Source organism: Heterocephalus glaber, unplaced genomic scaffold (assembly GCF_053883595.1).
Source record: "Heterocephalus glaber isolate CG9 unplaced genomic scaffold, H.glaber_assembly_v1.0 deba00001457, whole genome shotgun sequence".
NCBI lineage: Eukaryota > Metazoa > Chordata > Mammalia > Rodentia > Bathyergidae > Heterocephalus > Heterocephalus glaber.
The window spans coordinates 25,255,177-25,269,836 of NW_028258305.1; the positions used below are offsets into that span (position 1 = coordinate 25,255,177).

Below are 14,660 nucleotides of genomic sequence, written 5' to 3' on the forward strand. Positions count from 1 at the left end.
TTGTGCAACGTTTGAGGTTGGCTACAGAAATGGGGAAGATATGCAGGTGTCTTGACAGTTGTTTTGCTTGGAAAGATTAGGAGCTGGAGCCAAAGCAATTACTTAGAGTTTCTGATAGACTTCTCAGTAAGGTTAAGGGAAAAGACAATCAAATTGTGCTTAGAGTTAGTTATCTGATGGAGGGTGACAGATCCAGCAGTTAATAAAATTTAATGTGGTTGCAACTGTGGAGGTGCTGTAGGAGAAAGTTTTCCTTAGGAAAGACTGTAGTAGTGCAATAGAGATCATTACTATTCCTTCTTCCATTGTACCTCTCTGGATCTAAGGTGCTCCTTTCCAGGAGTCAAGGTTGTTCTCCATCCACCTCCACATAGTCAGTTGTCTCCATCTCAGTAGCTGTAGCTTCACCCACCACCCCATTATTCTTCAGTTCAGCCAGGCCTTTTGTCTGGAACAGTCAGATACAAGAGAGACAGGACAGTCTTGTTCCACATGGGCTACCTGAGGAAGAATCAACTGTGTGCTCAAACAAGTGGTCATTACCTTATGACTTAGGACTTGTCAATTTTACAAAAAAAATTCTGGTGGTTGAACAGTAGAGTCTTGTAGGCACCCTTTAGCGAGGGTGTATGTGGAGGATGTATCAAGTAAGCTGCCTGAGGTAGTCATTGGGAGAAAAGAAAAGCCTCATGCCAGGAATAGTCAGGACAGAATTCCAAATTTTCAAAATAGGCCAAAACCTCTGTGCATTTATTATTTTGCATTTTTCTTGTAGCTGTTTTAAAGTCCTGAATTCAGTGGCATTTAATTTTGTATATAGTGGGAGAGTGGGATCCAGCTTTAATTTTATCTGTGTGTATAATTAGTAACCATACCACCTTTTCTGTGATCTCCCATCTCAGCTCTTAATTTTCATATTTGTGTGTTTCTGTTCCTGTGGTCTCAATTCTCTTTTATGGGCTTACTTGTCCTAACTACTACAACTTCTGATACTGTCTCTAGCCTTCAACCTTGCTCTTATCTTTGCTACTCTTACTCTTAGCCCTTGGTAGGTCTTAGCCTTAGCCTTGGTGTGTTTATATGCATTTTAGAATTTCCTTTTCAGAGCACTTACACACATGCACATGCACACACATTGTTTTTACTGGAATTGCATTGCATTTACAGTCAATTTGAGAAACATTTCATCTTTATAATATCAAATCTTGTAATCCATGAACATAGTATATCTCCTATTTAAGGAACATTATATTAAAAATATGATAGACCACTGTAGAAAAAAAGAACCTTGACCTCTATCTTACCCAGTGCCCCCCAATTAAAGATCAATCACAGACTCCAATTATAAAATTTCTGGAAGAAAATATAGAAAATCATTGTTACTTTGAAGTAGGCATAGATTTCTTAGAGAGGCCCCAAAAAGCACAAATCATAAAAGGAAAAACAAAAGAGTAATTATTGAACTTCATCAAAAACTTAAAACTTCTGCAGATCAAAGACATTATTAAGAAAATAAGTTTAGGCTGGGCATGGTAGTTACATGCCTATAATCCCAACACTCAGGAGGCTGAGTTAGGAGGATTGCCATGAGGCCAGCCTAGGCTACATAGAGAGTTCAAGGAACTACATAGCAAGACCTTGTCTCAAAAATAAATAAATAAATAAATAAATAAATAAATAAATAAATAAATAAGATTTTCAAGAAGGCCATACTTATAACCAAAGCAGATGAAAAGTGCTCAACATCATTAGTTATCAAGGAAATGCAAGTCAGAATTAGAGATACCACAGCATACTCATAAGGATAGCTGAAATGGAAAGGGAAGAGACAACAGAAAATACTGCAAAGGATATAGAAACACCAGAACTTTCACTTATTCTTGCTGAGAATATAAAATGATATAATTGTTTTGCAAACTATCAGTTTCCTAAAATGTTAAACGTATTGCAGTTTTATTCTCAGATATTAATCCAAAAGAAATGAAAACATGTCCATAAAAAAAACTGGTATAAGAATGTTCGTAATAATTGTATTCTGAATGACCAAAAAATGGAAAGTGCTGGTGTCTTTCAACAGGGGAACGAACGAACAGGCAAACTTGTATATTCTTACAATAACATACTACTCAATAGAAAAAGAAGCCAGTTATTGATATCTTAAATAACATGGACAACTTTATGCTGAGTGAAAAAGGCAGATACAAGAAATTACATAACATATTACTACATTTTTATGAAATTCTAAAATAAAGAAAACCAAACTGGTAATAGAAATCAAATCAGTGGTTGGTTTGGGGGCAGGGATTGGCTGAGAAAGGGCATGTGTGAGCTTTATGGAAAATTTTCTGAGTTTTGCTGAGGGTATGGATGACACGAGTATGCATGTGTAGATTGGTGCATTTAAGATATGAGCATTTTGCTGTGTGTAAAATATGCTTCATATTAAATTGATATTCTAGGTCTTCATTAATAGGAGTATACATCTAGAGTTGATAAAAGTGGTCAGGTTAGGGAATCTTTGTACTCCTTCTTTTAGAGTAGGTCTTTAATAGTTACAGAGACAGTCTACTTTCCTAAGTGCTAAATTTAGCTTGAACTTTTTTCAGTTGTGGAATCTAAGGAACTATTTTTAGGCTCTTGGGAGAATTCAAGAGTAGCTTTTCTAAAGATGGAAAAGGTAATCCTTATAGATATTAGCCAGAATGGGACCTCCAGAACCTCACAGGCCAAGTCTGTACTTCAGGTTACCTACCGTACACCAGAGCAGGGGACCATTTTGTCTCACTAGCATAGCTAGCAGTGTCTGTAGACATTGTGATGGTTACGATTGAAGGGAGGGATATCGTGTTACTGGCTTCTATTGGGTAGAGCCTGCTAAACATCCTACAAAGCACAGAAGAGCACCCCCACCTCCTGCCAAAACAAAGAATTATTTGATTCAGACTGTCTTGGTGCCAAAATTGGGAAACATTGTTCTAGACCTGCCCTTATCACTGAAGCTGAGTCAGTCTCAATCAGATGTTGACTGTACTCATAGTTTAAATCGATTGTGCAAACTTGGCACTTTTACATGTTGCATATTTCTTTCCTGACAGTTTATATCAAATATTTGGAAACATATAACCTTAAAATTGGAGACAAAAGTTCATATATCAAGAGCACTTCCAAAATCAAAATTATATGTATCACATTTGTTGACTGTTAAATTTAAGACGTTGTAATTTTTTTTTAAAAAAACTTCTTTTCGGCCGAGGATTTAGCTCAGCAGTTTTGCCACCTGCTTCGCAAGCTCAAGGACCCGAGTTCAATCCCCGGTACCAAAAAACCCCCCCAAAAACCCTTTTTTTCATTAAATGTTCAAACAAATGACTTTAGTTATGTTTCTTTAAAAAATAGAGGACTTTGTTAACAGATCAGGAGAAATATATGGTAGTAATTTATCTCTTTTTCCTTCCTCCATAGAATGACAGGCAGAGAGTTTTTCTCTCGATTCCCGGAACTCTATCCCTTTCTTCTCAAACAGTTGGAAGCTGTAGCTGATACAGTGGACAGGTAAGAAAATAGGGTGGGGCAAAATGAAGTCAAGGATGTGAAGTACTTTGTTAGTCAAGATTTTTCTTCTAGGCAACAGTTTTTAATCAATTTCCTCCATATAACACAGATAGCTTTGAAAAAAATGGTGCTTTTATGAAATACGTAACATTCCTTGGCTTTCTGTCATAGATTTGTACCTAGAAAGTTATGTAAAATCGCATTTCTTTGTTAGATTTTTAAAAATAGTTTTATATTAAATTTTATCTAATTTAATCCAGTTTTCAATTTTATTTGGAACTAGCTTCTTACATGTACATGATGATTTCTTCTGTTAAGAATTACTTTCTTCCTCATATTTTTTTAAAGTATGCATTTGGAAATTGAGTTTGCTAATGTATACCTGTCATTTTTTATTACTGGATTGTTGCAGTTTATCATTGTGAGATTACCATAGTTAGCTGACTAATCTGATCTTCTGTGATCATATTGGTCATGGTCTACTGGAGCAAAAATAGCCAGTGACCTTGGAAATACAGAGTCATTAAGAGAGCTTCTAGTTCATCAGACAGAGAGAGAAATTTGGCATTGCCCTTTTGATCACATTCTATACATGATAGTGAAATTTTCAGTATGGACATCTTAGAACACAAGCTTTTATATCCTTCCCAGCAATTTTTTGCACTTGTCATAAATATATGCACATTATCTGTAGTGGGAAAATATCAGTGAATTTTACTTTTGTTTATATTTCCTCACATTACTAGTTTGTGCAGATGGGCTTTTTTTGGCCCTACCAAGTGATGGCCTGTTCATGCTTCCTTAAATACATTTGGACATTGAAAGTTTCACATTTCATAGTCTGGAACAACAGGCTCTACTTTAGCAAATGATGAGCTTTGTGAAGAGGATATGTACAAAAGCACAGTTCCCCAGCTCTGCCAGGAATCTTTCCTCATAGTGCACATTAAGAAGCTATGAAGTGAATGGAGAAAAAAATGAAGAAAGGAAAGCTATCTCTTCGATCATTTAGCATCTCACTTCGTATACCTAATTATTTAATGGGGAAAAGTGTTTGAAGATAGTGCTTCACTCCTGAAATCTTAAATCTTTTATGGATAATGACTTTTTCAGTGATATGGGAGAACCAGATCGTCATCCAAGCATGTTCCTCTTGCTTTTGGTATTGGAGAAACTCTACCCTTCCCCAATGGACGGCACTTCTTCTGCTCTCAGCATGGCACCTTTTGTCCCCTTCATTATGAGGTAGTATCAAGCTACATAGAAATAGGGGGTTAGACATGGGGACTTCAGGGGAGTATTTTTTTCTTGTTCTTATTTCAGAGATTTTAATAGATTTGTTTTTAAATACTTTGGGAAGGGATCATGTGAAAGCAGGGACATGAGGCTTTTTGCCATTGCCCCTACCTGGCCTCCAATGTTTCGTAGGAAGGTGATTATGCTGTGGGTCCAGGAGCTCATTAGAACCTACTGTGTGAGTAATATTTTCCCTGGAGCCCTGCCTGCTAGTGGGTGTGTGGTGCTGATAGGAGATAACTCCTTTTGAAAAACATATCTGCATTATCCCTATGTGGTCTTGCCAGTATGGTGCAGGCTTGGTCCTGGCATATATCCCCTGTCCAGCAGTTTCCAAGAACATCAGGACATTGGTCTTCACTCGAGGAGTTTGCTAAAATGTGCAGGAGGCAGCATGTTGATGGTGATGCTATATGGCCTGAGTTCCCACTCATCTTCTTTTTTAAGCTTGGAGTGGATGAAAAAGAGCGACAAGAGTAGAGTATTTATGGTATACAACAGTATCAGGCTTTCTTGCTTCTAGAGTCTATTACCCTATTATAGGCCCTTTTACATATTTTAAGGCATCTGTGACCTTCTGACCTCCTTTCTCCTATTGGATCAAATGCCTTAATAAGTAGACCTCCAGAAAAGTATTTAGATTTTCTTATAAAATATTTCAGAAGCCTGTCATATTAAGATTCCACTTACCTCTTGACAAAACAGCACCTTTGTTTTAATCTGCCACCCCAAATTTGGACTGGACTTGGAGCAGAAGGCAAAGAATACCAAATTTAAGAGAATGTGTTTATTATTTGTGTAGTACTCTGGGTTCCACTTCCTGGTTTCACAGAGCTGACTTATGCATTTTAATGTGAGAAACCATTAAACACAAGATTCTGACATGTGATTGCTGTGGCCGTTTGTTTGCGCCAAGCCTTGGCTGTGGCTGTGTTATCTTTGATCATAGCGATTACTCACCCAGACTGGTTTTTGTTTCCTGATACATAGTCACCAGTCCCGTTCACCACCACCACCACCCCCGCCCCATCCAGCATTTAGTGATTCATTTTAGGAATTTGGGTTGTAAATTTTACTTTCAAGGCCCTTAAAAGTACTCTTTTTCATGAATACCTAGGAAAAGACTTCAGAAATGTTTTCAGAAAGTTGACTCAAGGAAGAAAGTCACATGCAGAGAATGCTAAGTGTTCCTTAGAAACAAAATATACTGTAGAACCTCATCATCTGTGTTGAAAACATTCAGTTTTGCAGAAGGTTTTTACTAATTAGTCTGTTATGAGTTGCATCCCAGAAGCCAAAAATTACTACATTGAAAATAACCATCCAGTCAACCATTAGGCCCCTTGTAAGTTCTGATCCCAGTGGGTTCCAGGTGTCTGGAGATTCGGCCTTTTGCACACAGGTGATGCCGTGCTCCTGGTCTGTGGCCACACTGAGTAGCAAGATCAAATTTGGGATATTAACACCATCAGAGCCTTACAGCCAAATAAGACAGGAGGGTCACACTTGAGTTACAGTAGGCTAGGCTGTATCAGGTGTTTATAAGTAGATTTTGACCCAGGAGTGCACAGAATGGGTAAAAAGCATGTTTTGAGCAGAGAAGTGAGTAGGAAGTAGACAACCATGATTGAGCCTGCCTTTTTGGACATTTTGCTTACCATAACTCTGAGAGGTGGTGCTATCACTTCCTTTTTCCATTGGAGAAATTGAAGTTCATGAAGAAAGCAAAGCAGTTATAGGACTGTAAGTTGAACCCAAGAGTTCAGGGCTTTGCCAAGGGTCCTAGATAAGAACTTCTATTACACCAAAATTATCGGTTCCCCTTTGTGTCCATAGGCAGTTCACCCACATTGAATGTGCCTATGAAGCCTGAAAATCCTGCAACTAAGAGAAATAAAGATTGTGTATCCACTGCCACTATCTGAGTTCAGACTATGTTCAGAATATAGAACCAGTGTCCCTGCCATTGGTGGGATCTGCTTCTTGTTTTGCTTTTCCAGTAATAAAAGGTTGGCTATAGATTGATCACCCATATGTGATCAGAAACACATCTGTGGGCCAGTTGCTGGGGCTGTGGGGTTGGTCCATGGTCAGATCCAGAGGAAGGCTGGCTGTTGTTCTTGACCATCTTCTGTGGTAAAGTGGAAGGACCCTAGACACAGAAAACCTAGTTTTGAGCTTTATCGGTCTACTACAGGGACAAACCATACTACCCTAAATGTTCACTAGGGAAATGAACTTCAAACAGATTTTTTAAAAAAATAGTAAATATGATAAAAATGTGCACATTTGATTTAATGACTTCTGAGAACAGTAAGAAAGTGAAATTGATCATAAAACTTGTTATTCTGAGTAGTTTTTGTGATTCTGGTCATGGTGAGGATTGGGCTGTTTTGACTCGGTGTAAAAGCTGAAACGATAGCACTGTGGATGGATGGTGTTTGATCTTTGTATCATCGTTAATGGTAACATGTAGCTGGAAGAGCTCTAATCAGATTAAAAGACACTCTGAGTTTAGTTTAGGAAAAAAATATCCAGCTGTTGGGAGTACACAAGGGTTGTTAAAGTGAACTGTGCTAAAGTGAGTTGCACAATGCAGAGAAGATTAAAAGTGCCAACAACATTTTTTTATTTCTCTTTGATTTGTGTATGTTTACCTGCTATTTCTTTCCTTTCTCTGTTTATAAGTATTATTTGTATTTTTATTCCTTTATTCCACATTTAAGAATATATCCAAGCTAATTTCTCTATTAATTTTATTTCTTAACATAAATCTTAGAAGTTACTGATATGGATTTTCCAAAGTTGTGTGTATATGCTATTATGACTGTTGCATCATCTTGGAACAAAAATGATAGTAATCTCCATATCTTATTTATAATTTTTAATCCAGTCTATTTTATGTGCCTAGAGTTGTGCTGGATCCAAACACATAGCCTTTTACCACATTAATGTGATGCCTTTGATTTAAGACTGTTTGCCCTCCAGTTCAAATACCACAAAGCAAAGTAATTCATGTTTTAAAAGGAATTCTGGCTCTCTGAATACTGCTCAGCAGTACCTACATGTCCAGGACTTTCTAGAAACTAGAAGGAAGTCTTTCAGAGACCAGAATGTCTCTGGCCATGCATCTTTGAATTCCTTTTCACAGGCAAGTTTCAAGTTTCAACTGAAGAACTGTAGGAGAACATACAGGTCCCAAACCTAGGACCCTGGAGTCCCAAGCAGAGGCCCAGAACTCAAGGGACTCAGTTCTGTCCAGGCTCTGCCACTTACTGGTAATAATACTTGGACCAGACTTTCACCTTCTCTGAGTCAGTGTAATGATCTGCATGGATTTGGGATCAGTTGAGGAAAACTAAGATCTCAGAATCTGATTAATATCTTCAGGAGAAATTCTTTCACTGCATTTCATTCGCTTTTTTGTGTGACTTTAAAAGGTCTTCTCGGGCTGGGGATTTAGCTCAGTGGTTCCACCGCCTGCCTTGAAAGTGCAAAGTCCTGAGTTCAATCCCCGGTACCAAAAAAAAAAAAAAAAAAACCCTAAAAAAACAAAAAGTAAAAGGTCTTCTCTTCCACTGAACTCTTACTCCCCTCCCCCTTTTGGTTATTTTCATTGCAAATGACAAGTTTTCAGTGAAATCTGTTCTTTTTTTTCTCTGATAAATATTGAAGTACAAATAGCAATGCAATCTTAATTAAAAACATGGCAGTAGACATCACCCATAGGGACCTATGCAGTGGAAACTTTTTTTTAGTTGAAATATGAAAATCTAGCTTACCAATCAAACAATGGAAAAATACACGTTTATATATTTTAAAAATATGTCATTAGAACCTTTGTACCATTCTTGAACCAGATTGTACCAGTCTTAAAAAAAAAGAAAATGGAAATCCCCAAACTAACAATCAGCCCTCTTAAGCCTGTGACACTGGGAAATAATATTGACTCTTGTTTTGTTTTCCTCAAAAGTTACATAGTTCAGGGATTATCACTTTGCTCCTTTTCCAGGTTATGAAGTGAAAGAGCTTATTTTCCTTGGTGGGGAGTTGTGGGTTTTCCAGAGACAGTAGTTGGTTTCTGCTTCCCTTCGGGACTGTAACATGGAAACCTGTCCTTCAAGGATACACATCACATTTCTGTCCACTCTGTCTTCCCAGAATCCTTCCAGATAAGGGGAGGGCATGATTTTCCTTACAGAGAGATAAAGGAGGCCAAAAGTGGTAGCAGGACTGCTCAGGTCAATATTATATCCCCCTGTCTCTCTCTCATCTCCTGGTCACCTCCTTTCCTCTAAAGTCTATAGCGTTTGTCACTTAATGTCTTTTGTTGCCATTCATCATTACTGTACCATACTGTGATGCTTAGTGCTTATTCTTTATAAAGAAATTTTAATATGCTCCATCTAGAATCAACTACAGGTTTTCTGTTTTGTAGTACCTTTCTTTACTTAGTCCAGTTTGGATGTAGAGTTAGATTTGATACAAGACTGAAGTTAATTTGGAATTTCAACTTTGTGCTGAGCAGATTCATGTATCTCAGAAGTACTCAAGGGACTTCTAGCTCTACAAAATTAGAGACACATTTTGTATCCCACAAGTTACTGGTTATGTAGAAAAGAGGCTTGAATGGGTTTCATGTTTTATCTGGCCTTTATGGAGTCTTATGTTCTAATATGAGCTCTGACATTTGCTTATATTTGATTTCACCTCTCTGACCTTGTTTCCTTTCCTGTCAAATTAAGGTGTACTATTGGATGTTACCCGGGTCCTTTCTGGTCTCGTAAGCCTATGACCTGAGACTTTACTGAACTGTGAACTCCTCTCCTCTGACCACTTTCCAGGGAGCACTGTGGAGGTCTACTTTGCAGTATCCTGCTGTAGGCTTTCACCCATATGAGGAGCCTGAATGGACAGGAATAGAAAAGTAGGGCTACTGTTTTCTTGTTCAGAGAATTACAACTAAGCCAAAACATGTGGGGAGAAGTCTTCCACATTAATGTAGCATGAACAGGGCAGCTCCTGTGTACTGTAGGCTGAAGATCTGTACAATGTATAAATAATCCTGGTTACGAAACAGTGCTCATGGGTTTACCTGTTAAGAATAGTCCCAGAGGAAGTTGGTAACACTAATGGTGACAGAGGTGAGGGGGAAAGACATATTCAAAAAATTTTAATTGACCTACAGTAATTGTACATGGGTACAGTATATCCTTTTAATACATACATACAAACAATGTATAATGATCAGATCAGAGTGAGTGGCATGTCCATCACCTTAGACATTTAGCATTTCTTCCTGCTGGGAACATTCATAATCAGAAAGGGCAACTTTTTTAGCCTTTGCTTTGGGATGTCTCTGCCAGTAAGCTGGAAGGAAGACCCTGGTGCCAGCTATAAGACAGGCACTAGAAAAAGCGTTGTGTCCTATGAGTGAGGGCACATCACTAAATTGACAGCCTCGGGCACAGGTGAGCCAAGAATCATGTCAGTAATATGGGAGAAATGTGGAATGGGAATGTTGTGCCAGGAGCCTGCAGAGGGACTTTCACAAGTGAGGGGAGGGGTCTGGGGATTTAGCTCAGTGGTTCTGCCGCCTGCCTCGCAAGCGCAAGGACTGGAGTTCTATCCCTGGTACCAAAAAAAAAGAAAAAAAAAGTGAGGGGAGAGGCATGTTTTATTAGTGACCAAACAATTGTGCTGATATCAATTGTTTTAGACAGGATTATTGAATATATTGCTTGCAAGTGCTCTGTACTTTATTTGCTGAGAATGAGAGAACTATTAAGGATTCCTTAAGAATAAGTCATAGCTGAGTCACCTCATTGTTTTCATGGAATTACTAGGATGGTGGTTGTAGACAAGGCATTGAATATTTGAATTACTTAAATGAAAACAGATGAGATTACATGCCTATCAAATTTGTGTATGGTACATTATAGGCAAGGGAATCAAAATTCAAAATAGTCTTCAAGCATGGAAGTGATAAAGACAGATTGAAAGATATGCTCACTACCTGTGTATGGTTAGAGGACAGTTGCAAAGCCATATCTTAGGATCTTCAATTTTATTGTGATGTGTTCTGAAGCTGGATGCTGGGCAAATGATTGAATGTCATATTATTCTCTATATTTTTTTTAATGTTTCACATAGTCCATAATTGAAAAACAGATTCAAAATAGCCTTGAAAGATTGCATTGAGAGCTTGAGACTATCAAGATAACATTTAATAGGGGCCCAGGGATTTAGCTCAGTGGCACTGTGCCTGCCTTGCAAGCACAAGGTCCTGAGTTCAATCCCTGGTACCAAAAAAGAAAGAGGGCCGGGGATTTAGCTCAGTGGTTCCGCCACCGGCCTCGAGAGCGCGAGGACCCGAGTTTGATCCCCGGTACAAAAAAAAAAAAAAAAAAATCAATAAATCAAAGAGTTGGTGTTTCAAAAGAATAAATCGATAAACCTTTAAAAAAAAAGATAACATTTAATATAGATATTTTTCACGTTCTGATTTTTTAAAAGTCAAAATTCTATGTAAACAATGTGAGATAATTGACATCATAGCAGTTTTCATGGAGAAAAAAAAAAAAATCTTGGGAAATGGGATATCCTGGTAAACTGTGAGAAAGCAGTGTGTCACTTGCTTCTTCCAGAGAATGGAAGCTGAAGACCCTTTGAATTCTGCTGGGTAGACTAAATCCACATTATTGTCTTTATTGTGCTACTCTGGGCTCCCCATTTTAGGAGGGTCATTGATTAATATTTATTCAGGGGAAGTGACCAAGATAAGGAGGAAGCTAAACATCTGGAAACAGTCTGAAAAGGTAACATGGTAATGATCTTTACATACTTGAGCGGCTGCCATATGGCAGAAGGCAGGTAATTTCTCTTTTTTGTTCCCAGTGGGGAAGTTGGAGATGTCAGCTTTTAATATAATAAGAATTTTCTGAAAATCAGTGTTTCCATCAAGGAAGTGAACAGATTTTCCTAATACTGAGCTGCCTATCAGTGAGGGTGTTTGAGGAAAACCAATCATATATTGAGTGTATTTTTCAAAGGATTTCTGCAGTCATCTGAGGTTGGGTTATGTCATGTCTTGACCATCAAGACATCTCTTTGAGATGCCTTATTTCAGAACAACTGGACAGCTCTGCTGTAGATTCTAAGTGGGCAGTGAGTAGAATTGATAAGCCTCCCTCTAAGCCTGTGACACATAGTTTCACATTTTTATGGGTTCCTCAATGTCCAAAAGAAAAGAATTTGGGATGCATTTGTTGGCCCACATGATTATGGCGATCCCATTAAAGGTGCCCCCTAGCAATTAATCTACTTAAATTTAGCTTCTCAGTAACTTCTACAGCTTTGTTCTGGATCATTTTGGAAATATTTTTTTGGCCTATGTGATGTTATGTCTGAAAAGCATTCCTTATTAATTCAATTATCTTTTTTTGTGGTTGTTATATTTTTCTCCATTCCAGATGTTGGCTTAAGCCACATTTGTTTTCTTAGAAGCATAAGGAACATTTGAGTCTTAGTGAAGTTAAAGATGCTTTTCTGAAGTGCTTGAAATAGATAACTCTTTGTTGTCCAAATTTCCCAAAGGATTTCTGAACAGAGATGCCTGGAAAGAAAGTCCCTAAGCCTTTCCCATTGAAAGTAGAAACACCTGAGAACTAGCTTTGCTGGTGCTGTTAATGTAGACTTTCCTCCCCCAGTCAGGCTAGAGACCCATAACTCCACCTGTCACGTGGTTACTGCTGAATTCCAGGAAGCTTAGGGAAGGAGAGTACAGAAAATGAGTCTTTCCCACCATTCTACTCTGCTAACAGTTGTTCAGTGAAAGGAAGGATGTGCTACCCCTATCAGTTTGGAAATCCTGGTCCCTTGTTTTTTACCAGTGTGACTGTGACACCAGGTTGGGTTTGGGCAGGATGTCCACGTGCAGATCTTCAGTTCTACTCAATGGAGTTTTCCTCTGTGGTTCAGTTTTCCTCTTTGCCCGCAGGCCAAACTGGCACCCATTTCTTTCTTTTGCAGACATGTCAGCGACCCCTGTGTTACTTTCTTTTGGGCTAATTGTTCTATTACAGGGGGATGTATATTGAAATAAACCGTAAGACTTTGGAGGTGATGTGTTAGGCCGTACTTAGAGAGGGACGCTCTAGAAGGAGAGAGTGAAAGGTATTTCCTAACACTTATGAAATTGTACTTGGGCAGCTACCTGCCTTGCCTCCTTTTTACCATGGCTCTGCCTAGCTGCTCATTTGGAGAATTGTGTTTGTGACTTTCTGAATTTCCGAATTCCACCCAGGGGAAGCTGAGGTTCAGCATGTGGAATGAAATCATGTTTTCTGTATTGTGTGGCTTTTTTGCAGAGTTCTAGCATGAAAAGATACTCTGTCACTTGTCACCGACTTTTCTTTCTCATTTCCTAGAGAGGAGATCAGCCAACTTCATCCATGGTGCCAGATCTCTTTAAGACCTTTTTCTAAATATGTTTTTGAGCAACAGGAATGAGGAGTTCACCGCTTATGGAATGCATTGACAAAGGAAGCTAGAAAAACAAAACTTGTAGGGACCAGCTTCTCTTTGGTATTATCTGTTACTTCCACAGGCCAATTCAGGTCATGTTAGAACAAGTGATTTGATCTACAAACAGTCTCATTCTTAAGTGAAATTTCTGACAGTGATGATAATCCATGGCCTGTTGCTGCCATTCAGTCTTAAAAGTTAGGATACAAACAGTTGATTGATTAACCAAGTATTTGCCAGACATTCATTGTGTAACTAGCTAGTATTAGGTCTTAGGCAAGCTGCAAAGTAATGAAAAAGGTCTTCTTCCTTAAAGAACCTACTGTCTTGCTAGTAAGATAACACACATTCTTGTGAACCTGACACAGTGTATATTAACCACTTTTTTATATGATCTATACCCTAAGAACTGAGTCCTAGTGGTTTCAGGACTCTAGGAGACTTCCTAAAGTAACAAAGTATCCAAGAGCAAAGCTAGGCTATCTATGCCACAGAAGGTAGGACCCAACAAGGGGAAGATTGAGATAAGAGTTTTATGTTTCATAGCCTGGAAGTCATCATAAAGAGCTTTGCTTTCACTTGAACCAAGAGTAACCCAGGAAATTCACAAAATTAGTGGTTTACTGTTTAATAGGAGAAATCATGATGGCGAATCTTTGGTAACTTTAATAAAGAACAGTATTTGCCCCAAAGGTTGCATTTACGTCTTGTGAAAATAATGAGTCGTAGTGGGGAAAAATTTAAATTTAGTAATACTTAAAATTTTAAAATACTTTAATAACATTTTTCCATAGGAGCCTTTTGTTTCGTTAGTCTTAAATATTTTCTCAAAATTGTGGTCACAGTGCTCTGTGGGCATTTTTAATGCCATTTTGAAGAATTTCATAGTACTAAGCCCCATGCTGATGATATGCAGTCATTTTATCCCGTGTAGTAGAGAGCATTTTAAGATCAAATGGGAATTTTTAATCCTCCAGGTATAAGATAATGAATTACTGAATAAGGTAAGTAGGTATAGATTAATTAAGTCGGCTTAAAATGGGGATATAGAAAGAATAATACCATAGTATGTTTTGGATATCTTCCCTGACTAGAATACTTTTTTCCCTCTCTACCTTTGGGCCTTGACCTTACTAGACTACAGTGGCAGAGTATATGTTTCACAACTTGCACTGGATCCCTGAAACAAACCATTGATAATTATTTTCAGGGGCCATCAAAAAATGTGCACACATAGGGCTGGAGATTTAGCTCAATGGTTCTGCCGCCTGCCTCACAGGCGTCAG

At 38.2% G+C, this 14,660-nt stretch overlaps 1 protein-coding gene across 1 annotated transcript in view; it reads left to right on the top strand.

Moving 5' to 3' along the window:
- Positions 1–3,462: 3,462 nt before the first annotated feature.
- LOC147826996 (tRNA (32-2'-O)-methyltransferase regulator THADA-like) overlaps positions 3,463–14,660 on the top strand; it is a 191,415-nt gene continuing 180,217 nt past the window's right edge. The window contains exon 1 of the mRNA XM_087216443.1: positions 3,463–3,552. Coding sequence (XP_087072569.1) covers positions 3,464–3,552 — 89 coding nt within the window. The 5' untranslated portion in view covers position 3,463. The remainder of the gene's footprint in view (positions 3,553–14,660) is intronic.